Genomic DNA, 24,829 nt, shown 5'->3' with positions numbered 1-24,829 from the left:
AAAAGTGGAAATAAGTTACAGGATAAAATATCTAGCAGCTATGATCAATAACCCCCTGTAATAATTAGGGCCTGAGCCTGAAGGTACTTCAGGCTCAGGCCCTAATTACGTTTGTTAGAATTTACTTTTTGTATCTTGACATTAATATGTAATTCTTATTAACCAATAACTGGAAATCGTCAGGAACATACAAGCCGCTTCAGGTTAATAATTGAATAATCCATGTTTATTCTCATTCAATTAAAGATAATGATGTTTCTTCAGTATTTAATCTTCTGGCTTCAATATAAAAAAAATGTCTGTCTTGGGACTGATATTTCTATCAATACCATCTATAATGACAACAAAACACCTTTCTGTTGCAGCTTTATCGTTTATTTTCAGTTTTGATTATGCAACAGTTGCTTGTGTGTGTGTTTATCCTTGGTTCATCAGAGTAGTATGTGAGCTCAAACCAATTAAACCATCTCAAGGGGAGAGAGAGACCAAACTTAAAATTGTAGGTATAGTAACCTTTAAAACCAAAACAAATGTCCACTGGATTCTTGGCTCCACTCTTAAAAAAGGAGATGTATTTTGCAAATGGCTATCTTTATCACAATAAGAAATCATTCAGATACTTTTTCCTCCCCAGACTCAGTGACACTGCATCCATCTCATTCTAAAAACAAATGGCATGGCCTGGCAACGTCATGGTCAGCCGAGGGTGTATGGAGGGGGGACATGTAGCTACATTAGTGGCATAGTTGAGCTCTCAATATGAGAATGTTGACACTGGACTAGGTCTCTCATTTCAGATTGTTCATCATAAAAACTGATTCAGTCTTGTTTTTTCTTCATTTGACACAATGGATTCTCCTTTGCTCCACGTTGTTGTTCTTCTCTTCAGCATAGTTGTGTGTAAAGAGAGAAAAGCTGTTTGGGTTGGCTCTAGCAGCATTTCTCCCCTGCTAACAAGTGCAAGAATTTCATGCAGTCTGCCACCTTTGCATTTAGTCCTTTTCTGGCACCAGCTTCAGAACTTTGCCAATGGCAATAGTTTTGCCTGGTAAAAGAGAGAAGACAGTAATTTAACTTCAGCAAGTGGGTTGAATCACAGACACGCAAATTTAAAAACGACTCTCATTTATAAATAAATCAGGGGTCAAGAAATGATCACACTCAAACCAACAGTATCCTCACCTTCATCTCGCAGCGTGAATCGTCCCATCTGAGGAAAGTCTTTGAATGTCTCTAAGCAGATAACTCCAGCAGCCCTGAGCCTGGCGATACACACCTGGTCCTGCTTGACAAAGCGTGGCCGTGTTTTGCTTTTCTCCCCAGTCTTCTTGTCCACCAGACAGATTAAGGCCTGTGGGTCAGGATTTTAGGTTAGCCAGAGTCCATTAAGTCCAAAAACTGCTGCATAAGTAATAAACACACAAATATACAGTGGAATAAGTGTCTACTAGAAAGAAGCAGGAACTTACTGTGATTTGCACTTCTTCGATGCAGGTGTGGATGTGAAGGACTGCGTTGTAACCCCGACAAATGATTGACTTGTGCTCGATGATGACAATCTGAAATTCAAGGAGCAAATGATTGAATGCTTTGAAAACCGAATTTTAGAATAATACACCACAAAACCAGTTCATTCAAATAATAGATATTGACTTTTCAAATGCAAAACACAAGCAAAATGTCTTCTTAGCCCTTTTATGCACATGTCACTTTGCAACCTCTTCTTCTAGCTCAAAGGTGGACCTATCCGTTACTCCACTGGATTTGTGATCAGGTATAGCACTCCCATATCTAAAACACTGTAAAAGAGGCTTTAGATGCATGAATAAAGAGGGCCCAGCTGCTACATTAACCAGTTAAACTATCATTAGCTAAAAAAAAAGACAGCTGACCTCTTGCTGCCCGTTGATGCGAGTTATCTAGCATCCCACCCACAAAAGCCCCATTTGGACAGACCCTCACCCCAATCATTTGTCAGTGTTGCTATGTCAACCTGTAACAGGATGCATGCATTTCTAGAGGGGAGCAAACAGGGAAGTGGAAGTGAGTTCATATGTTACCATCACATTGAATATATGACAACTAGCAAAGTGACAATATGAATACATGAGAACTAACAAAGTGACAATCTGCTCTCGACATTCTCTGGTCTTCACCTGCGCATCAAAGGTGCGGCCTGAGTGGCAGAGGTTGTCTGGGGTACAGAGGATGAAACCCGGTAGGATCTCTTCTTCCTCAATGCCCTTCAGCCTCAACTTTAGATTTTCCCCTGCAGCTGCATCATCTGTCTCCACATCATCACTGAGAAGGCTCAATACTTCCACCGTGTGCTGAGACGAACAAAGTTACTTGTTAGTGTCTCACATATACGCGTTATTACTGAACTAATAACAGGACACACAGTTGTTGGTGTGAAAAACAACAACAAAAGAAAAGAATTTTTATGGGATATTGCACTGCACACAATTATTTGGCAGATTCTTATCATTACACACACATTTTGCTTGATTTGTCAGTTGTGACAGGTTTAAAACCCAAACCTGTGTAATTTAGTCGCCTCGTAATTGTGCAAACTTGTATATTCCACTGATAAAGACAAAACTCTTATTTTGTACTGAGTATTCTGGTTTAAGGTTAAAATACATAGTGAATTGTGGACAGCCAGTACATGGAATACAAGAATGAAGTGTCAGAGGTCTTTCTTTCAGGTTTATTGGTCACACGTGAGAAGTAGCAAAGACAGATGATAGAGAGGAGCTCTTACCCTGTTGGGCATCATGACCAGTTGCTGGGCTTTGCTGATAGATCCTGACTCCAGTTTTCCAAGAATAACTGTTCCCATGTCCTTCCCACATGCGCGCACACACACACAAACACACACACGCACGCACACACACACAAGAGCAATTCAAAGTTCGCCAAATGTATTTCCTGTGTAGGAATGTACATTTATTAAGAGCTCTGGTAAGCACGTGTATTTAAATAAATGACTGAACACTCCCATGATTAATCTCAAACCCTTAATGCAGTCGTTATAATTCAACACACATTAATCATATGACTGTTTGATCAACTTCCTTCTGCAGTTCAGTGTGGATGTTTACCAAAAGGGAATTGGAGTGCATCCCTCCACCTTATTGTTCAGTGAGCACTAAACAGAGGGCAATCACACACTCTCTTGGATGGTGGGTTTGATGGAGCTTTAGTTTCATAGAAAGTACTGCAGGCACAGTGGAGCTGAAAGTTCGGCAAACCTCTCATGGACAAGAAGAGGAGTCTCACATCCAAAATGCCTCACGCTGAAACGGAACTTGATCCATGATCAAGTATAAAAGAAAACGCAATAATCTTCCTGAGACTTGTTCAATCTGTGAATTCTCATTCAGGAATTATCTGAGAGCAGATAAGTGAAAAAATTGATTCCTCGAGTGAGTTCTCGGGATGAGGGTTAGAATTCAGAAAATTAATGAATATTTCATATTTATGATCAGGACTGGTGTTGGTTGATAAACTTGGGGAAAGTAGTAAATAATACTCATGTATGATATTTCTTTGGCTTGATTTAGAAAGGCGCACTTTTATTGTACAGAAGAGTATGAGTATTTGAAACACAGGCCGAGAGGGTAAAAATACAAAGAAAATGAAAAAATATCATTATCAAACAATTGAAAAATTTGCCATTGAATTCTCCCATAATTGCAGCTGTGGACTTGTACCATAATCAGATTACATCTGGAGAAGGGGGTAGGGATTATTTAGTCATACAACCACTACATGGGGCTTTTATGCAATCGCACCAAGACAGATATATTTAAAACAGAGCAACAATAGGGTCCAAATAAGAGAATAAAGACACCTGATGACAAATATAGTGATAACTGGAAGAGCTCATAAATAACTGGATTCCACCAATACTGTGCAATGTGTTGAGCTTCATCCCAAACCTAAACCTAACCAGCAGCCAAGAAGCTGAATTCTCTTCATGACTGACCGCAGAGGTAGTGTGTACATGTGTGTGTGTGTGTTCACACTCTTGGAAAATCCCCCAAAAGGAAGGAGAAATAAAAACTGGAGAAAGAGAGAAAAAGATTTAGACTGAGTGGAAAACACCCACTCACCCACTGATGACAGAAATCAAGCAGCCACAGGTATCTGCTTTTCTCAAGAGAAAAGGAGTATGAAAACTCTCCCACATGCTTACCTTGTACTTATCTACAATAGGTAGTCTGACAGGTCCGTCACTGGATCTGGTGAAGTTTGGCAAACTGTCCAAGTGCGCAATAAACGGCAACCCCCTGATAAAGAGCAAACAGGGAAAGACGAACCATCAGCATAAAACATCAACATCAAGTTCAGAAATTCATTTTTCTTGACTCTTCTGGATGGGTTTGATCAAAAAAATGTATACCAAACCCACTGGTCCACACAAACCACATGAGAAATGATTTCAACAAACCCACTATTTAGTTTCTTTTGCAAAATATACACTGTTCAGACTCGTCTGTTGTGATTTCTACTGTATTTGTTCCCTTTCCCTGCCCTTTCCACTTTTCATACATAAATTAAAGTTTGCATGGTCACAAAATGTACAGTTATGTATTAATGTATCTGCATTAATCAAATCATAAATGTATGAACTCTATTCAAAGCCCACCTTCCAAAGAAGTTGACAAAAAAGCCTAAGCCGTCAAAGTAACAGCTATGGAAGGGAAAGGGTGAGGATGGTTTCATCAGACCTGATTTTGTGAAATTTCCGTTTCAAATTCATATCATGGGAGGTTAATGCAAAGGCAGTCTGAAATAAGCACTAGAAAATGATGAACAAAGGTTCCATATACTGTATATACAGTCGAGATCATGATCGACTTCAGCTCCTCAGTTTCCTGTTTACCGGGAAGTCATCGTCTCCTTAGCTTCAATATCTGATCACAGGGAAAACAAAAACAACAACTGCGGAACGGCAGTGAAATGATAAAGTCTGCTGAATATCTAAGCATTGACCTTTAAACTGTCTAGAGCTGCCTGTTTTTAGTGAAGAGTCAGTTTTGTTTACAATGTGGCAAACATAATGCCAGGGCTAGCATGCGAATTGATTGATTAGATGGTGAAGACTGATAGAGGATCTGGAGATCGATGGATGGACATCTTTATTTCTGATTCGTAGACATCAAACCCCCCACTGTGACAGGTGTTTTTTCTTCTCTTTCTGACAAAATCGTGACACTTATGAAGGGATTTCATTGGTAGGTAACTAGCCATCCTGTGCTGACACAGATGCACTATCTCCGCTGCAATAAACAGACAAGATGGATATTTTTCCATTATTTTTAATCCCATGTCACCATCATGTAAATGCACGTGTTTGTTGTTATAGACATTGGTCTGCACATCCAGCAGTGACATTCCAAACATACCCTTTGGAAGATAATACTTACGTGTACCAAGGGCATTCAGGAACGGGGTCCTTGAGGTTGGCACCTGTGAGTCCAGAACCAGGCATAAAGTGAATGTCCTTCTTGGGGTTGAAGCCCACCTTTTTTAGAAACGGCACCAGTTTCTCCTTACATTCCTCATACCTGCAGGAATGTGAGGGAGAGGTTTTCTTCACATTCATCACACATTTTTTACTTGTGGTGCTTACTGGCAAGGACCTCTCAATCCGATACGTATCATGATAGGATTTTAGCACCATATACTGCTACATGATATCATAGTTATTGTGATACTCTACATAATTTCACACGAATTGCTGTGAAGACTAACAGCTTGATAGACACATTGAGTCAAAACCTCTTCAATGAACGTTATCTTTCCATTTGATTAGAATATTTGCAAATTTACTGAACACACTAAATGCAGCTGCAATGACATATTGAAAATTGCATCATTTGTGAATCACTTACTGTACAGTTACACAGTGAAATACTGATACTGTAAAATATGTCAGGAATCTACCTGATCTCTGATCAATCGCAAAGCCAATTTGCCAAAATCATTCACGCCACCCTGCTCTCTGGATCTCTCACACCTGTAGCCTGAAGTAGTCTGTCTGATACCTGTGCTTGCTTGCTGAGACTGCCTGTGTATCTACTGGATTTTGCCTTACGATTCTGCCTGGTTGGATTGATCTCCATTGTTTTTACCTTGTAATGGGCAGCTGTTGTCTAAACTGAGCCTCCAGCAAAGCATTTAGAGCATTTCCCTGCCTCCTGCCTCTTATTCTGCATCTCAGTCCTTCCTAACTTGCAACACATACATGGCTCGCAATACAATTCTCTCACATTATATTGGGATATGGAATTAGTACGAGGTCTGGAGTATTGATGTAGTATTGATGTAGTATTGTGGAAAAACAATGTGGTATCGATTCTATTGCACAGCCCTATTTGTACACATGACCACAGCCAATACACTCATTTTTATTACAAAGTCATTATCTCATGCTAAAAAACTCACACAAATGGGAAAACGGTTAATTTTGTGTGTTCAGCACAGATATTATGATACTGCTACAGGGCATTGCCCATGTTCACCTTTCTAGGCTCCAGTTGACAGTGGGGTCATCCATCTTGTTGATCAGGACAATGAGATGTTTGACTCCTGCTGTTTTAGCCAGCATGGCATGTTCCCGCGTCTGTCCACCCTTCTCAAAGCCTGTCTCAAACTCCCCTTTTCTGGCTGATATCACCTGATACAAACCAATGAAGGAGGCATGTGTGATATTAGCATTTAGAGACAGCTGTTTGGTAGGATCATCTTCTTTAGCTACACTCTGTAAAGCAGTCCATAAGATATATGAAAGGATGATGCCGTGTGCGTGTGTGTGTGTGTGTGTGTGTGTGTGTGTCTGTTGTGAATGTGTGTTCTTCAAAGTCAGTTATATGCATGTCCATCAAACCTAGGATACTCTCAAGTCAATGTGAGTTTCCCTTTTCCTCCTTTTTGGTAAATATATCTCTCTGTTTTTTACTTTTCTTTTTCTTTTACTTGATCTAACTATTTTGCTGTTTTGCTCTACTGTTTTACCTTTCCCTTTCTTTTTTTTCTTTCTTTGATTATGTAGTAGATTGTGTGCAAAGATGTGGGAGATGGTAAACCCTTAAAGTCCATCCATTTTCTTCCGCTTATCCTGATTAAGGGTCTCAAGAGGGGCGGGGCTGGAGCCTATCCCAGCGGCTTTAAACCCTTTAAGTTATTCAATCAAAATATTTTGATAGTGTTAAAAGGGAAGCCACATCACAACTTTAAATTCCTGGTCCTGATTAAGGCGGCATTAAGAGGCATTGACAACTGATTAAAGCAGAGAAAAAGTTTTCTCTGGACTCACCAGGACTGCCAGGTCAGCTTGTGATGCGCCGCCAATCATGTTGGGGACGAAGCTCTTGTGTCCGGGAGCATCAAGGATGGTGAAATGTTTTTTCTCTGTCTCAAAGTAAGCTCTCCCAACCTCCACAGTCTTCCCCTTGTCTCTCTCCTCCTGGTTTGTGTCCAATGCCCACGACAGATACCTGCGACAGTCATGTATATTTAACAAACATACTTATGTGGTCAATGATTATTATCATTATCACTTTAACTAAGAGATGGGTCCTGAAACCTGACATTAAATGGGCCCCTGAGCTTAACCACTCCAGCCACAACACATACAAAAAGGGGACAGTGGAGCCAGAATTTGAAAGCAAGCCGTTATGACGCACTATTATTGGTTTATAGTTGACCAATTACAAAGTTCTACATAAGTTTGAGAAAAACAAATCGTCCCTTCCTCACCATGTCTCTCTGTTCTTTTCCTTCGCTTCCCTTTCATATTTTTCAAGGGTTCGCTTATCCACCATTCCAGTTAAGTACCTGGTAAGACAACAGGAAGTTAGCCAACAAGGATCCATCCATAAACATGGCAAAAATGAACATTTTAAGGGTCTATTTGCAATTTAAGCTCTCCTTACAGAGGACACATTTAGAGGAACAAGAGAATTGTAATGACACATATATATACACACACACACATATACATATATATATACACACACACCTGTATATATATATGTATATATATATATCCATATATATACATATATATACACACACACATATATACACACATGTATAGATATACACACATGTATATATATACATATATACACACACGTATATATATATACACACATGTATATATATACACACACATGTATATATATATATATACACACACACACATGTATATATACACATATATACACACGTATATATACACATATATACACACGTATATATACACATATATACACACGTATATATACACATATATACACACATGTATACATATACACATATACGTACATATATACACACATATGTATATACATATATATACATATATACATATATATACTGTATATACATATGTGTGTGTATAAATATATACATATACACATATATATATGTGTATATGTATATATATGTATATACATATATACATATACACACATATATATACTGTATATACATGTGTGTGTGTATATATATATATATATATACACATATATATACACACATATATATATATACACACACACACATATATATATATACACACACACACACACACATATATATATATATACACACACACACACACACATATATATATATATACACACACACACACACACATATATATATATATACACACACACATATATATATATATAAACTGTATATATTTCTCATACAAAATGTTTCTTACTCACATAATCTGTCCTCCAATGGTAGATTTGCCAGCATCTAACAAACAAACACTGATTGTGAGATGGCGGCAGCTTACATTTGGAAGTCCATCCTCCATACATCATCCCGCCATCTTACATGTAAAAACACAAACAACTGAAACTCACCCACATGACCAATGAAGACCACATTCACATGCTCTTTCTTGGGGGCATCTGGTGGTGCCGAGGTTACTTTAGGCATGGGCATCTCCTCCTCTTCCTCCTCCATCATCTCCTCATCCTCCTGCTTTACAGCCCCCTCCATACAGGCTCCCCCTCCCCCCAGGTCTTCCTGCCCCCCACCTCCCCCATCTCCACCTGGCTCCTCCTTCTGCTCCCATGTTTCTTCCTCTGTTGTCATATCTGCTTCTGTGCCTCCATTTTCAACTGGACCTGCAAGCATACACATTTATTTTAATATGTGTATATCCTGTGATATATGTCCTCCTCTATTTGTCCTACCACACAGAACAGTCACATGCACTTAAAAGTGAAAAAAACAGTTTGATATTGTTTGAGAGAAAACTGGACTTAACGTCAAGTGAGGTTATCCATTTACCATGCTTGATTCTACACAGTATTTATTATATTAGCAAAAATATGTATTTGATGATACCGTTTGCCTTAAGATTGTTTAAACACGCACAGGGGCAGTTCTAATTTTACACAGTACTGCTGCACCACCATCTTGCACACACATTCATATTGGACATATTAATCTTGTCTTCCTGTGTAATTAATATTCTAAACAATATTTAAAGACCTGTACTTACAAGTAGCATAATCTACTTTTTCCCTTTTAAAGCAAATATGTCACAGTGTCAATACGTATCCTTGCTGGCCATAGCTGTGGGACGCAGGCATGATGTTTTCAGGTTGTCAGTCTCATTTCCCTCGTCAAAATATTTCATTAACACCTTGAGGGAATGTCTTCAAATTTGGCACAAATGTCCTCTGGGAGTCAGGTAAAAAAATTGAAAGAATTTGGTTGTTGTCTTTGTCAGGGTGTCAAAAGATCTGATCATTGACACCACATTTGGAGGTAGTCTGGTGTACATTCTTTTGGTAGCATGTACTCAAAAGTAAACTGGACCACAGTGGCACTGTGCACACCTAGAATTAAGATCCATCCTGATGTGACCCAATCACCAGTGGTGAGCCCTTGACTTGGCTTTAAAATGTTCTCCATCCCTCCTGTGATCAGCTCTTACCGTACCTCCCGCGCAGTATGTAAATAAACACAAACAATACTCTCATTTGCATTGTTGTTAATTGGTGTATTTACCTGCGACGGCTCATAGAGCAATATCAGCTGATGGTTGAGAGACATTCTACTTCATAAGAGAACAAATAGCACAGCTGGTGATTCTTTTCTCGTGTTTATAAGTCAGAAATAAATCAGTCAGCACACTGTAATGTATCTGACTTTCTTTGCTGAGAACACACAAGCCTTCAATTTCCATAAACGTGAAATTATGAAGCCCAGTAGTCTGTGCAATGCTCATTTCCCTTGTTTTGTTTCTATAATCGGGCTGTGAGAATTGCTCATGACAACTAGAAAACCGTTCCTGTTTCCATGTTGTACACAGTCTCTTCATACTGTAATTAGAGCCCTTCTTTCAGACATAGATAGATGTGAACTATTGCTTTGTTTAAAAGAGTCAAATATCAAAAGTGATACTAAAAACATTTCTCAAAACTAACCTATTTGAGATTAAGTTTTTTTTTTATACACTCTAGATCTGATAATTTTATTTCATTTGACACCAATCACAGTGTGCCAGCGTCACATCTATTTTGGGCATCAAGTTGGCTTGCATCATATTATACACTTGCACATTGGTTTACCACTGCCCGTTATCCAAATATGGTTCAGTGAGTACTTCTAGAATCAGGGAGTCAAGAGTGAACATACAAGCATTTCTAATCAGTTTGGCTCAAACCTAGCTGCAGGTACATTCTCACAATCCAGCATATAAAAAGTACACGTCCTAGTTTAACAAAAAAGTCTGGGAGTCAGATTTGTAATACCTACATACAGTGGAGACAGCACATTGTGAAAGCATACCGGCTGTTTCTGCCACCTCCATGTTAGCAACTGGCTCAGGAACACCTTTAATGAGAAAAAAAACAAAGCACGTCAACGTTGCATTAACATTTATTAATCGGGAATTTTCATGTTTCTAGTTTTTGTCTATGTTATAATGTTATGTGTAGATATTGCTCTATAACAACACAAAACTAACTCTGCCAACTTGTTGATTAGTTAAAATTGCGATGTGAGTTGTAGCAGACAGGAAAGGCTAACTTAGCTGAGCTAGCTAAGAAGCTAGCAAGTACAGCTAACTTCCAGCAAGGTGTTTGGCATTCACCTACCGTCCAAAGCCGACATTTCCCCGGTGTTGGCTTGAAGGAAGCTCGGCACAAATACCGGGGCGTTAACATTGGGGACAAATGGCTTGGCGTTGACGTTGAGAGCAGCAAAGGCGGCCGGGAGCCCCGCTGCAGTTGCTGGGGCCTCGGCATCCTCCTCCAGCTCCCACGAATCTGGGGCTGTGTCTCTCGGGTCCATCGCTCCTTTTTTCGGGGTTGACAAGCTATTCACTCACGGGAAAGGTGGTTGGATTTTGTGGTTCTGTTAAAGCGCGTTTAGTTGCTTGTATGTTCAGTCTCGTGACAGTACATTCGCAAAGGCTCCCATTGCTTTGTTAAGCCTTGCTTTGACAAGCAAACTGAGCTCAAAACCGACGAGAAGCTCCATCGGTGCATGTACCGTTATCACCGATAGAGGGCAGCAACGACTATCGCTTTAATATTACATCGCATAATAAAAAGACCAAACCCTGGATGTCTTTTAACTGCATTTATTTCAACATGTCTTTAACAGGGAACTATACCATAAAGCCATAAATAGAATACATACATAAAATAGATTACAGAAATGTATACAAAGTTATAAATAGAATACATTAAACACATTGAATGAAGTTATATAACGTTTTAAATGATTATTGTCACAATGTATGAAGTTACAACAATTAATAAAGGGTATAAAAATACTTCAAAACCTTAACAATACCTTCAATCAAAAGTGAGGACAGGGAACTGTGCTGTATGCGAGTGTCATTGCTATCCTTCACTCTTTGGCATCAGTAATGCCTCCAGGAGTGATGGCAAACATGGCCTCATTCTCCGGCATATCAGGACTGCAAAAAACAAGAGAAGTCAGTGATACATGTTGGGAGACACAAACTTTGAGTCCAAAAAGTCAATTAATTTTTGAGGTCTTATTCAAGTCAATATAAAAATTAGTCCTACACTTTGCACTGCATGCTCAACAATGGATTAAATCATCCGGTCATCTTATTTCTGCAAGTATGTTTATGTTGAGAACAGAGTATCGTTCTTCACTAAAAAGATACATTTAAAACAGTTTACACACTGAAGTTTAAATATAAATATAAATTTAAAGAAGTTTACACAAGTACAACCCGCACACGCTTTGAAATGGATGGGAAAAAGAGAAAATCTAAATGGTAGAAACTTTGTTCTGCTCAATACACAATGGAGTATCAAAGTTACAGTATGTTCGTTTGTTTAGGTTGTCATTCTTTCAATATTAGTGATACATCAATTTTCAACAACAATGTTTTTGGTGAATTATCTTGTTAAACTTTCATACTTATCCCCTTTTCCTGAAACAAGCCATGAGTGAATGAGTGAAAAACATATAGGGAAAAAAGGACAAGGAAGGAAAAGGACATGAAAACTGCAACTCTTAACTGATAAGCGGTATCGAAAATGGATGGATGGAGGGTCAGAGCCAGGATGTTTAAGATAACGTGCTGAAGACCCCTGGATCCCATTTGTAAAACAGCTGTTTTTTTAAATTTACATTTATCTCACATGACAACATGGTAACAGGAGAAATTCAGAATTTAGGGAAAAAAATGAATATTGACTCAGCCATTTATATAGGCAAAAAAAAAATATAACAATCACATAAATGAAATAGTAACCTATTGATTAACTGAATAAAAGACACCTGCAAGTTTATCAATAAATTAAAGCAAATGACTTTTTATATTGAAGCAAAACAATAAAATATTTAATTTACTTTCTTCTAAATCTGCCAACTACCTGTCAAATATTTTGGCAATTCTCATCTCTCCACGGCCCTTCCTCAAGCTCAGCCTGGTGGTGGAGGCATGGGCCAGGATATGTCCACCAATGGGTTTCTTGGGGTCAGCTTGAAAGCTAAAGAGAGAAAGAAAAACTATTTTAAACAATGTTTCCATCAAATATATTTAAAAAACAGAGTTTATTGGAAACGACTGAGAAGAACTGCTATTTCTTACGTCAATCCTGCACCAGGATCAGCAGTCATCTGGTTGGTCACAAACACGGCTACGTTGTACTCTAAGAACAAAAAATGAGGAGATATTTCATGCCAGGGAAAAATTCTAAAATAATCACCTTTATAAGGCACGTTACACTTTTATTCTTTGACCACAATATGAGAGACAGAATTCCTGAATTCATCCATGAACAGCAGTATATATTAAAAAAAACACACACACTCTTTGTTCAGACCTTCAGAGATCTTCTGCAGCCTGGAGAGCATCTGGGCCAGTTTTTGCTGTCGCTCAGCCAACTCTCCACGACCAGAGAAGTCTACTCGGAAAAGAGCCATGATGGAGTCGATAATCTAATAATCAGGAGGATGAAAAGTTGGACACATTTTAATCACTGACTTTTTTAATCACAAACATTTTTTCCCCTCCAACTCCAAAAGCTTTCTCCCTTCTCAATTTATCCATCCTTGCACACAATATCACTTAAATAATTTGAATTATTTTGAGGCCAGATAATAAGATACTTCCCACATTTTTATTTTTGGGAACAAAGTATATTCAATAATAACCTCAAAAAAACTCAATTGTGAGAACAAATCCTAATTTGTTGCCTCAAGATAATTAACTTGAGGGAACAACTTAAAACTTTTGGCCGGAAAATATTCACTCAGGCTACTCTAGGGCTTCTCCAGTAGAGATGGTGACTAAAAGCTACTGCTGACAGGTTTGAAAAGTTCATCCATCCATCCATCTCTACCGCTCAAAAGTTACAAAAAAAACAGGTCTCTCCAAGACATTCAATAGTTATAATATTAAATTTTGACATTATCTCTTTATGCATTAGTTCTACCTGGGTGTACCTGGTACATTAACCAGTGAGTGTATGTTGTTGATATTGCACATCTTGAGTGCACAGTTTGCACAGATGTTTGTATATTTACTAAGAGTTTGAAAACGCCTCCCTCCTCATGGAATTTGGCTGCTACAAAGTCCAACAGCTCCATCTGGTGTTCACCTGTAGAGACAGCAGAATGATTTAAGCACCTTGAATATTTTGATACACATCTCATTATGTTTGGTTTCAAGAAGCAGTATTGTCACACTGGTGTAGGCGCGGGCATAAAGCACGTTGTCCAAGACAGCATCGTGATCCACGCTGAACCTGTCTGCAATGTCTCTCAGTCTGTCCGGCCGACTGTGTGCATAAGGTTAAGGAAGGTGGGAAACACAATGGCAGAGAGACAGAAACACCATACAACAGCCATCACATAATGAGATTCTGGTTCATACATATGTTGAACACTTTGTAGTCAACTAATGGAAATGTAAACAAATACAAGTGTTCATAAACATATGAACCAATAACTTTTTTTTTTTTTTGGCTTTGAGGAATATTTTCATGACCATAAGTGTCTTAAAACCTGTATTTTCTCATTAAAAAAAATAAAGAGACAAATTGATCTTAACTGAACACCAGAAACTCTAATATGCATTTGTGAAGCAAATCTGCATGACCTTATTTATTTTTCAAATACTTTTTTTTCCGGCATGGAAATTCTCAAGTTCAAAGAAAGTTCAAATTCCACAATTTTTTCCAGGGATTTCCATATGAATCCTGTATAGAAGGAATATGTCGCGCAAATTCTCACTCATTCACTCATTCCGATCACTGTGAGGATACAAGGTATGCTCTGTGTCGATGAAGATGACCTTTCCACCTGAGTAGCCATCTTCTCCTGGCAGCTGAGCGGTGACTGGACAAAAAAATCCCAGAGTCTGCTTCATTTATTTGAATTATGAAATAAATTATAGAAATATGCAAAAGAGTTACCACAAAGTGTGTGAGAGAGCTGAGTTTTCCCTGTGCGGAACTCTGTGGGATGAAAACAAGTTGACAATGTTGAGCCAGTGTTTAAAGATTTGTTAAGTGTATTCAAGGAGAGGTGCAGGGTGTCTCTTCACCTCCAAAAGCCTCTGTGATAGCCATACTTTCGATTCCACCACCCAACAGTTTACTGCAGAGATAAGGCCAGAAAATCAATTGTCAAATCATATTTCTTTTAGCATATGAATAAAGCTCACTTGTTAACTGAATTATTCAAGTGGATCCATTAAAATGATTCATGATTCATGGATCTGTACCGCCGATTGACCCAGATCAGTTGAGCTCTACCACATTTGATTGATATTTAAACAAAAATTACAAATAGCATCACCCACAAACCTCTTGCAACCTTTAGAGCCTTATAACAACAGATACTCTTGTGCAGGCAGCCCAAAGTTACATAACTTACAGAAAAATGTTGATTGGTATCAACAAAGTCAATTGAAGGGTCTGAGTGAACCAACAATCGCTGATCTGCGGTCCACTAGTGACTTGAGTGTGCCCCTCCTCATGCAGTTCATAGCAGGTTCTGGCAACGCAGAACCTTATGAGCTAGCGATTGGGTAAACCTGACTCGAGTGATGCAGATGACTTACACAACCGGGATCATTTTAGACTCAGACTAACCCAAATATTCAAAAGGATTTGAGTTTCCATCAGCCATCCATTTTCTTCCACTTATCCTATTAAGGGTTGTGGGGGGGGGGGGGGCTATCCCAGCGGCTTTCGGGCGAGAGGTAGGGTTCACCCTGGACAGGTCGCCAGTCCATCACAGGGCCAACACATAGAGACAGACAACCATTCACACTCACAGTCATTGTCAATTTAGAGTATCCAATTAACCTAGTCCCAATCTGCATGTCTTTGGACTGTGGGAGGAAGCCGGAATACCCGGAGAGACCCCACACAGGAACAGGGAGAACATGGAGACTCCACACAAAAAGATCCCATGCCCAAACCGGGACTCGAACCCCAAACCTTCTTGCTGTGAGGTAACAGTGCTAACCACTGCACCACCAGTTTCCATCACTATAACACAAATAATGTACCAGTATAATTTCACAAACAGTAAGAAAAATTCTTAACTTGAACTCATGGCTCCCAGTCGTGATGTGGAACACCTGCTTCCTCTTCACACTGTACTCAAATGCAGTCTGGAAACCAAGATTCTAAAAAGTAGAAGGCGTTTGTTATTTTCTAAATAAAGGCAATTCAACCAAACAGGAGAAGAATAAAATTGTACAAGTAACATAAATAAATCCTCCTGGAACCATCACCTTATCGTGGTAGAGGAGTTTGAGTGCCCTAAGGACCCTAGGAGCTACGCTGTCTGGGGAATTATGCCCCTGGTAGGGTCACCCAAGGCAGACTGGTCCTAGGCGAAGGGCCAGACTAATAACGGTTCAATTGGTTCATGGGAAATTTAAAAAAGACCAAAGAGACTGTATACCCAGTCCGGAGGGTTACCAGGGTCCCGCCCTGGAGCCAGGCCCAGGGCGAGTGTCTGGTGGCTGGGCCTTCACCCATGGGTCCCTGCCAGGCTCAGCCCGAAAAGGTTACATGGACTCTTCCTACCACCTACCACCTACCACCCGCAGGAGGAACCAGAAGGGCCCATTGCAATGGGGTTTTAGCAGCAGACCAAGGTGGGGGCCTTGGCGGTCTGATACCCAGACACGGAAGCTGGCTTTTGGGACATGGCACATCACCTCTCTGGCAGGGAAGGAGCTGGAGCTGGTAGAAGAGGTTGAGCGCTACCGGCTAGATATAGTCGGCCTCAGCTCGACACATAGCTCCACTTCAGGATCCCAAGTCCTTGAGAGGGGTTGGACTCCCTCCTTTGCTGGAGTTGCTTTGGATGAGAGGCGGAGGGCCAGGATAGGCTTTTTGACAGCCCTCAGACTCTCTGCCTGTATGTTGCGGTTTACCCCCGGTGGACGAAAGGGTTGCTTGCGGGTCAGGGAACGGGTCCTGACTGTTGTCTGCGCTTATGCGCCGAACAGCAATTCAGAGTACCCACCATTTTTGGAGTCACTGGGAAGGGTGCTGGATGGTGCCCCAACTGGAGACTCCATTGTACTACTGGAGGATCAGGTGGCTGGGGAAGACGCCACGCAGACCTCATAGGCTCAAACAAGTAGTGATTGAATGCTGGGAACACCTGGCGAAGAACCTGTCAAGATGATCTTCAACTCCCACCTCCGGCAGCGCTTCGACCGCATCCCAGGGGCAGTGACATTGACTTTATAGGAGGCCAACAAGGCGTGGCTGATCTGTGGGTCTCCGGAGGCAGCCGACCGGTACTGGCAGGCCAAGCGGTGTACAGCCATGGTGATCGAGGCAAAAACTATGGCGTGGGAGGAGTTCAGTGAGGCCATAGATTGACTATTGGTCAGCTCCAAAAAGGTTCTGACAAACCGTCTGCTGCCTCAGAGGGGTAAGGTGGCAACTTGCCCACACTGGTTACTGTGTGGATGGGAAGCTGCTGGGGGGATAATTTGATGGTGGAAGGAACACTTTGAGGAACTCCTCAATCCCACCAGCACGTATTCCTTGGAGGAAACAGAGCTGAGGGAGGATGGGGGGGGGGGGGGGTTGTCGTCCAATCTCCGGGGCAGAAGTCGCATATGCAGTGAAACAACTCCGTGGTGGCAGAGCTCCAGGGTGGATGACATCCGCCCTGGGTATCTCAAGACTCTGGATGTTGTAGGGGTTAACACGTCTCTGCAACATTGTTTGGAGATCGGGGGTGGTGCCTCTGGATTGGAACACCGGGGTGGTGGTCCCCACCTTTAAGAGAGGGGACCAGAGGGTGTGTGTTACTATCAGGGATCAAAGTCCTCAGCCTCCCCGGAAAGGTCTATGCCAAGGTACTGGAGAGGAGGGTCAGGTTGATAGTCAAACCTCAGATCAAGCAGGAGCAATGTGGTTTTCATGCCAGCTGTGGAACCATGGATCAGCTCTATACCCTGGCTAGGGTGCTGGGAGTTTGCCCAACCAGTCCACATGTGTTTTGTGGATCTGGAGAAAGCTTATTACCATTTTCCCAGGAGCACCCTGTGAGGGGTAGTCCGGGAGTATGGGATGGATGTCCCCTTTCAAAGAGCCATTCAGTCTCTCTACTGGGGGTGAGAGTCTGGTTTGCGTTGCCTGCAGTAAGTCAGAGTTGTTCCCGGTGAGGGTTTCACTACGCCAAGGCTGCCCTTTGTCACCGGTTCTGTTCATAACTTTGATGGACAGAATTTCTAGGCGCAGTCGGCTGGTGGAGGATGTCGTCTCTGCTTTTAGCAAATGATGTGGTCCTCTTAGCTCCATCAAACCACAACCTCCAGCTCTTGCTGGGGCAGTTCACAGCCAAATGTGAAGCAGTTGGGATGAGAATCAGAACCCCAATGTCTGAGGCCATGGTCCTCAGATGGAAAAGGGTGGCCTGCCCACTCCAAGTCGAGGGAGAGATCATGCCTCAGGCGGAGGAGTTTATCTCAGGATCTTGTTCACAAGTGAGGGTAGGCTGGAGCGGGAGATTGACAGGTGGATTGGGGCAGCGTCTGCAGTGATGTGGGCGTTAAACCAGTCCATTGTGGTAATGACAGAGCTTAGCCAAAAAGCATAGCTCTCAATTTACCGGTCAATCTGCATTCCAACCCTCAACTGTTTCCTCTGCAGAGTGGCTGGGCTCTCCCTTAGAGATAGGGTGAGAAGCTCTGTCACTTGGGAGGGACTCAGAGTGAAGCCACTGCTCCTCCATGTTGAGAAGAGTCAGTTGAGGTGATTTAGGCATCTGGTGAGGATGCCTCCTCGACGCCTCCCCAGGAGGTTTTCCAAGCATGTCCAACCAGGAGGAGGCCTCAGGGCCTACCCAGGAAACGCTGGAGGGATTATATCTCTTGACTGGCCTGGGAACACCTCAGGATTTACCCAGAAGAGCTGGTGGAAGCAGCTGGGGATATGACGACCTCAGTTTCCTTGCTGAGGTTGCTGCCCCCGCAACCCGGACCCAGATAAGCGGAGGACGAGACGAGAAGTTACATAAATAATGCAATAGTTTAAAAAACATCACATCTCACCAACATTTTCCCAGCAGCCTCCTTGATCTTTTCCACCTTTGCTTCTGACAAGCCCTTGATGTTGCACAGAGCCTTGCGAGTGGTCATCTGGATGCCCTTAATGGTGCAGATACCTACTGACTTCAGCTTCTTGATATCTGCCATATTCTTAAAGGAAACGGAGAGATGATGCTCTCAATGACTTTTTAAAAAATATATTTTTTTGGTCTGATGGAAAAATAACTGCAGATACTCACGATCCCATGCTTTTGTAAAAGGTCTGTGTTTTGGAAAAAGGAGTCCTGCTGGTCAGAGGGAAAAAGTTATAATAAGAGTAAACGTGAGAGATGGAGAGACTTTTGTAAAGTACTGTGAGTCCTTTTCTCAAATAATGTGAATATTTGGATTGTGGATAATTATGGTTCTTGCATTAGTTCCAAATATTTGCCATTTTCTAGGGCGGCACGGTGGTGCAGTGGTTAGCACTGTTGCCTCACAGTAAGGAGGTTTTGGGTTTGAATCCCGGCTCGGGCATGGGATCTTTCTGTGTGAGTCTCCATGTTCTCCCTGTGCCTGCGTGGGTTCTCTCCGGGTACTCTGGCTTCCTCCCACAGTCCAAAGACACGCAATTGGGGACAAGACTAATTGGATACTCTAAATTGACCGTAGGCAGCCTATCCCAGTGTAAACGGGCAAGAGGCGGGGTTCACCCTGGACAGGCCAACATACAAAGACGAACAACCATTCACACTCACATTCATACCTACGGTCAATTTAGAGAATCCAATCAGCCTCGTCCCCAATTGCATGTCTATGGACTGTGGAAGGAAGCCGGAGAACCTGGAGAGAACCCACGCAACACAGGGAGAACATGCAAACTCCACACAGAGAGATCCCATGCCCGAGCCAGGACTCGAACCCGGAACCTCCTTGCTGTGAGGCGACAGTGCTGACCACTGCACCACCATGCCACCAACAATAAATATAATCACTAAAAAAAAAAAGGAATTGGAATCAGTATTGGTAATGGCATATGTGTGTCACAAAATATGGATCTCTCATATGCATGAGACATGCCATGACAAAAACTTAGCAGTCTCTGAAACATCTTTTCTGTTCATAAAATTGGAAATGAGAAATCCAGGTCAAAATTTATTTGTGTAAAATTACTCTAACTAAAATTAGTGTACAGTTAGGTGGTTTTATATATTAACCTGTAACAAACGGGAAAATGTCCAAACTTAGGTTTTCTATATTTTCTACTTTTCAGGACCTTTTCACATTTTCTTATCATGGAGTTCTTACCTAGCTAACCTTTGGTTAACTAAAATATTATATCCCTACCTCTTCATCCAGATAAGCAGCATCATCTTCAACAACCTGATCCTCTGCAACTTTCATTTTGACTGATGAAAAAGTAAAATTAGGTACAGTTAGGTCAGTTGAAAAGGAACATTAGCCAAAACCAGCTTCATAAGCTAAATTTCCTAAATTAAGCTAGCGATCTACAACAGTTTACTGAACCAACATGACGGTCTTTAAAACCATTAAAAGAGATAATTATATTTCCAAGTTATCTCATTTGACTACTCGCATGTTAACTAGCATACAATGACAACATTATGAGGCTCGGAGAAAACAAAGCGGCTTTCGATTTTGTGTCAAACATCAAGGTAATCTATCATATCCACTTTACTCTCGCTCCTGGCGGGAATGTAGGATGTACTTAAGGTGCATTCAAGTGCAATCGGAAATCTAAAGTTGCTAGTTGTGATAGGGTGACGGCCATAGCTAACCAAAACATTATTTTCTTTCTCGGTGATGTCATGTGAGCTGTAATGTCGCACTGGCTGACCTAAAAGAAAACGAACTACATTGTGATAGCGCAAAGGTTTTTTTCTGTCCTTAAGTTTGCTGTACAAGATCCGTGGTCTTTAAATTTACGAGCTGGTGGAGAAAACAATTAAAATAAAAACTGCAGTGAAATAACTGACTAGCACCAAAGCCTAAAGCCTAAGACTTATTTTGAGAGATTTTATTGCATTGTATTGGTTCATGACCTTGAAGAATATCCTTTGTCTCATCTTTCAGATATTATAGAATGGTTAACACCAGTCAAAAAATTGTATATTTCAACAAAAAGACAGTTGTCATTTTATTTGGCATTGTAATATGGTCCTGGTGAATAGAACAGGGTTCAGAGTTCAAGAATGACACTGGAGAAAACAAAAACATTCTCTGAAGAGGGAACAAGGTAATATGGAGATATTAGCATCAAAATGTTGTCAACCACAATCAACCAAAACACTGTCTTGATAATAGTTTCAATGTTACATGCCATTGATTATGTTTATCTATGTCTATTTTTATTCAGACTTGTAGCTTGTTTGGACACGTTCACAAGCATAGTGATGGGTAAGTTCTATAACAAATAGGTGCAACATGTAGACAAGTGTTATTTAGCTTTACATCAAGAGGTTATCTGTATATTCCTTTCCAAAAGCCAACATTGTGTATATAAATTCAACTTGTCAAATTGTTTAACACATATCTCCATTTACAACTTTACACAGCCACATTAAACCTGACATGTTTAAGAATGAAAAAAAGACAGATTTTGAAATCTTCTGGTTTGTTCTTTTGATTTAGCCATCTGTATCTGCTGTACAGAACTCTTTATTGATATTAGAACACATTTTGAAAAGAAAGTATAAGCAGTGCTCCTGAAAAATCAGTCTCTGCATGATGATGGAGTCAGGAGAGACACCAAGAGACATGTTGACATCCTCTTCATCCCATCTGATTTGCTGACTCTACAATTGACTGAGCCTAAGTTGCACGGTTGGCGTCTTTTAAACATATTGCAGTTCTTCGCCTATCTCCATGATCTCTCTGTCTCTCCTTGCTGCCAGCCCCACATTAGCAGTAGATCACAGGCTCATGTCAACCATTCCTGTCCCTCATATCTTCCCAGGAGCAGGTGGCATCATGCCAGGCATGCTGCCAGACATTCCAGTGTTGGGTCCCAACAAGATCTAGGAGAAGAGAAGACTTAATCAATTCAGGTAGTTCATCAATCAACTCTAATAATTAATCATAATTACCTTAATATGCATTAAGCTACAAGTAGGGCTGATACATTTTGAAAAAAGTCAATCATTTTGTTCAGTACTGAGATGAGGATTATTTAACATGTGTTACAGTATCAAATTTTCATCCACATGTAATGCACTGCATCGGCAAACAGTTTCTGCTGCTCCCATGGGGTGAGATAGTCTCAACCATTTATTCATATTTGATATAAGCAACACATTTGATGCTAATGAGCCTTTTTTGGGCCACCCAGGCAGAAAGGGTGTATGGGTCTTTGCAGGATTTTGAGCGGACACTACAAATTTTCTGACACATACCCTGTGGCTGAGGTACAGTAATCGCATGACCATGAAGACGTTTGCTTATTGTGGGTTTCAGATCATTACCACTAGTCTTTTTTTCTGGCAAGAGTTACAGAAGTTCATATATTGCGTGATATGAAACATAAGCTTGTTAACATCATAATTTATTATTCTATGTTTCAGTTCTTTGGGAGAAAATAAACCGTGTCATGTGACTTACGCCACTTGTTCTCTGTGTTATGGAGGCACATCAGGTTCAGTCACATATGGGAAACAGTTGTAGTGAGGGTCTACCAAACAGACTTGGATTGCTGAACAGGGGGTGGCCGGTTCAAAAGCCCATAAATGGCATGCTAAAGAAGCAGCATTAATATTAATAAGTAATAAGAATAATTCCCACGATTACCAAAATTTAAAATAGAAGCTGAAGCTTAACACTGAGTGTGTCTCATAAGTTGTTGAATCACCTTAAATAGAGATTCTCCTTTTTAGTCAGCCAATCAGAGGGAACTCAGAGCTAAATTAACAAGTCAGGTCCAGATGAATGTGTCTACATCCTGTATCATATGTAGCCTTTCCTGCGCTACATTCACTCCTCATCTGTGCGAAAAACATCATAGTTGTTACACGACTCTGAATACGTCCTCAATCTCAGTGCAGTAGAATACGATCCACCTCCAATGCCTGCGTGTGTGCAGATGAACGCTCACTTGTCTCTGTTGTTGTAGCTGCTGCTGCTCCAGCTGTAATCTTTCTGTCTCAAACACAACAGGTAGCACCAGGATCATGAAGGAGGTCGTTCCCACCCAGAGGGCTGTACGGGAAAAACTGAAGCATGATCACAATTCGATCAGGTTATGCTGTGTCAAGACACACCAGTTCAAGGTATGCAAAGATGTAGGAATTCTTATTGTATAAGGTAACACTATCAGACAAAATGAATTTGCACAAAGACTTTGTGGTTAAGAAGGTTAAAAAACCCCAACTTTGAATACATACCTGTAAAACTTCTTGACCAGAGAGACAGAGCATTGAGCAGACACTTCAGCAGCACTGCGAACTGTGTCGGGAAACATCTCTGTCAGGCCCCACAACCGCTCAATCAGGGTCTCATCCATCTTACAGAAACAAATGCACCAGACGTGTCACATTACAAAAAATACACCGGTCCCCGGACACAAAAGCATTTATTGACCATATATATTTATTCTGCTGCACGGTGGTGCAGTGGTCAGCACTGTGGCCTCACAGCAAGAAGGTTGCGGGTTCGAGTCCCAGCGCGGGCGTGGGATCTTTCTGTGTGGAGTCTCCATGTTCTCCCCGTGCCTATGTGGGTTCTCTCCGGGTACTCCGGCTTTCTCCCACCGTCCAAAGACATCAAGAGGGGACGAGGCTGATTGATACTCTAAATTGACTGTAGGTGTGACTGTGAGTGTGAATGGTTGTCTGTCTCTGTATGTTGGCCCTGTGATGGACTGGCGACCTGTTCAGGGTGAACCCCGCCTCTCGCCCGTCGATGGTGGGATAGGCTCCAGCCCCCCCGCGACCCTTACTAGTAAGGAATAAGCGGAAGATGACGATATATTTATTCGCTTATTCTGAGGTTTGTTACAGACATTGCGAGTTTAAAGCACTGATCAGACCACTTCTGTTAACTAGCTAGCCAGTTAAACTAGCTTTAGCCTAGCAACGTTAGCTTTGTACAGCTAAAACAAGGGCAATCAGAAACACCCCATGTGGCTCCATGTTGAATTTTCACTATTTATGTGTCCGAAGAATACAAGTAAATGCCTAGGTACTTACATCATCATCTTCATCGTCGTCAATCTCGTCCTCTGGGGGGCGGGTAGACACCGGGCCCGCAACGGGGGAAAGCTCCTCGATTCCGGCCATATCTGCTCCTCAATCCCGGTCCTCTCCGTCCGGCTGATTTTTCAACTGCGACTCCAGCAACAAGTAAGCCGCTAGGACACAAGGTGAAGTCGAGCGTCACTTCAGAAATGTCTGATTACCACCCACCGGTTCCTTTTAAACCGAATGCTCTGAGACGTTCACCTGACTAACGATAGTCTGAGGTCACAGTCAGACAACGTGAGACTTGCCTGGGCCGGATGATGATAGCAGGGCAGGGGTCACATTGGCCTTCACGTAAAATAAAATGTCGCCCTCTGCCGGTGGAGCTGTCTAATGGCAATAAGCAGTCGAACGTCATGAATTGATTGATTAGGCAAACCTTATCAATCAATCAATAAAGAAAAATACAAATCCATGAACTGAAGATTATGGAAGCCCACTTCCACCGGTAAAAAAAAATTGAATGTTTAAAAATGTAGCTTTGACAGTGAAAGTATTCTCGTGCTAAGTTATGGGAACACTTTTA

General features: G+C 41.2%; 3 protein-coding genes across 10 annotated transcripts; all 3 read right to left on the bottom strand.

The window, feature by feature from the left end:
• Window positions 1-360: 360 nt before the first annotated feature.
• On the bottom strand, window positions 361-11,542 carry gspt1 (G1 to S phase transition 1). Of its 2 annotated transcripts, none has more exons than XM_086195591.1 (14): window positions 11,145-11,542; window positions 10,804-10,881; window positions 8,895-9,161; window positions 8,751-8,784; window positions 7,771-7,848; window positions 7,328-7,508; window positions 6,534-6,688; window positions 5,436-5,576; window positions 4,202-4,295; window positions 2,765-2,845; window positions 2,157-2,330; window positions 1,470-1,559; window positions 1,183-1,351; window positions 361-1,045 (listed from the first exon to the last, which is right to left on the bottom strand). In XM_086195591.1, the coding sequence occupies exons 1-14, from the start codon at window positions 11,338-11,340 to the stop codon at window positions 993-995; spliced, it is 1,791 nt and encodes a 596-aa protein (XP_086051717.1). In that variant the 5' UTR covers window positions 11,341-11,542; the 3' UTR covers window positions 361-992. The 2 variants fall into 2 exon arrangements, with proteins under 2 accessions (XP_086051717.1, XP_086051718.1); XM_086195592.1 differs by having other exon boundaries at window positions 10,837-10,881.
• Window positions 11,543-11,616: 74 nt separating this feature from the next.
• dmc1 (DNA meiotic recombinase 1) lies at window positions 11,617-20,772 on the bottom strand. Of its 7 annotated transcripts, none has more exons than XM_086194783.1 (14): window positions 20,751-20,772; window positions 20,399-20,460; window positions 19,312-19,356; window positions 19,076-19,222; window positions 16,095-16,177; window positions 15,086-15,138; window positions 14,955-14,996; window positions 14,805-14,877; window positions 14,227-14,318; window positions 14,065-14,138; window positions 13,362-13,476; window positions 13,127-13,187; window positions 12,909-13,025; window positions 11,617-11,974 (listed from the first exon to the last, which is right to left on the bottom strand). In XM_086194783.1, the coding sequence occupies exons 2-14, from the start codon at window positions 20,453-20,455 to the stop codon at window positions 11,905-11,907; spliced, it is 1,029 nt and encodes a 342-aa protein (XP_086050909.1). In that variant the 5' UTR covers window positions 20,456-20,460; window positions 20,751-20,772; the 3' UTR covers window positions 11,617-11,904. The 7 variants fall into 7 exon arrangements, with proteins under 7 accessions (XP_086050909.1, XP_086050907.1, XP_086050908.1 ...); XM_086194781.1 differs by having other exon boundaries at window positions 19,312-19,359; window positions 20,746-20,769; XM_086194782.1 differs by having other exon boundaries at window positions 19,312-19,359; window positions 20,751-20,768.
• A 405-nt stretch (window positions 20,773-21,177) lies between these two features.
• On the bottom strand, window positions 21,178-24,565 carry tomm22 (translocase of outer mitochondrial membrane 22 homolog (yeast)). Its single transcript, XM_086195190.1, has 4 exons — window positions 24,253-24,565; window positions 23,449-23,567; window positions 23,160-23,277; window positions 21,178-22,089 (listed from the first exon to the last, which is right to left on the bottom strand). Exons 1-4 carry the CDS (start codon window positions 24,340-24,342, stop codon window positions 22,015-22,017), a joined length of 402 nt encoding a protein of 133 aa, XP_086051316.1. The 5' UTR covers window positions 24,343-24,565; the 3' UTR covers window positions 21,178-22,014.
• Between the last annotated feature and the right edge of the window lie 264 nt (window positions 24,566-24,829).

Source organism: Aulostomus chinensis, chromosome 23 (assembly GCF_037954235.1).
Source record: "Aulostomus chinensis isolate RoL2024-O1b breed Wild chromosome 23, RoL_Achi_v1.0, whole genome shotgun sequence".
In the NCBI taxonomy this organism is placed as follows: domain Eukaryota; kingdom Metazoa; phylum Chordata; class Actinopteri; order Syngnathiformes; family Aulostomidae; genus Aulostomus; species Aulostomus chinensis.
The sequence above is the reverse complement of the archived record's forward strand: the minus strand, read 5'-3'. Positions and strand labels throughout refer to the sequence as shown.

What these genes read in the sequence shown, in the direction of transcription:
- gspt1 (XM_086195591.1), bottom strand. Translation starts at nt 11,340, where the DNA reads ATGGACCCGAGAGACACAGCCCCAGATTCGTGGGAGCTGGAGGAGGAT. An exon ending in GGTCTTCATTGGTCATGTGG is followed by an intron (nt 8,785 to 8,894) that starts GTGAGTTTCAGT and finishes TTTGTTTGTTAG; the next exon opens with ATGCTGGCAAATCTACCATT. An exon ending in AAGCTGACCTGGCAGTCCTG is followed by an intron (nt 6,689 to 7,327) that starts GTGAGTCCAGAG and finishes GGTTTGTATCAG; the next exon opens with GTGATATCAGCCAGAAAAGG.
- dmc1 (XM_086194781.1), bottom strand. Translation starts at nt 20,455, where the DNA reads ATGAAAGTTGCAGAGGATCAGGTTGTTGAAGATGATGCTGCTTATCTG. An exon ending in CTGCTTATCTGGATGAAGAG is followed by an intron (nt 19,360 to 20,398) that starts GTAGGGATATAA and finishes CCCTCTGACCAG; the next exon opens with CAGGACTCCTTTTTCCAAAA. An exon ending in AGGCTGCTGGGAAAATGTTG is followed by an intron (nt 16,178 to 19,075) that starts GTGAGATGTGAT and finishes TCTACTTTTTAG; the next exon opens with AATCTTGGTTTCCAGACTGC.
- tomm22 (XM_086195190.1), bottom strand. Translation starts at nt 24,342, where the DNA reads ATGGCCGGAATCGAGGAGCTTTCCCCCGTTGCGGGCCCGGTGTCTACC. An exon ending in ACGACGATGAAGATGATGAT is followed by an intron (nt 23,568 to 24,252) that starts GTAAGTACCTAG and finishes TGTTTCTGTAAG; the next exon opens with ATGGATGAGACCCTGATTGA. An exon ending in AGCTACAACAACAGAGACAA is followed by an intron (nt 22,090 to 23,159) that starts GTGAGCGTTCAT and finishes CTCTTCTCCTAG; the next exon opens with ATCTTGTTGGGACCCAACAC.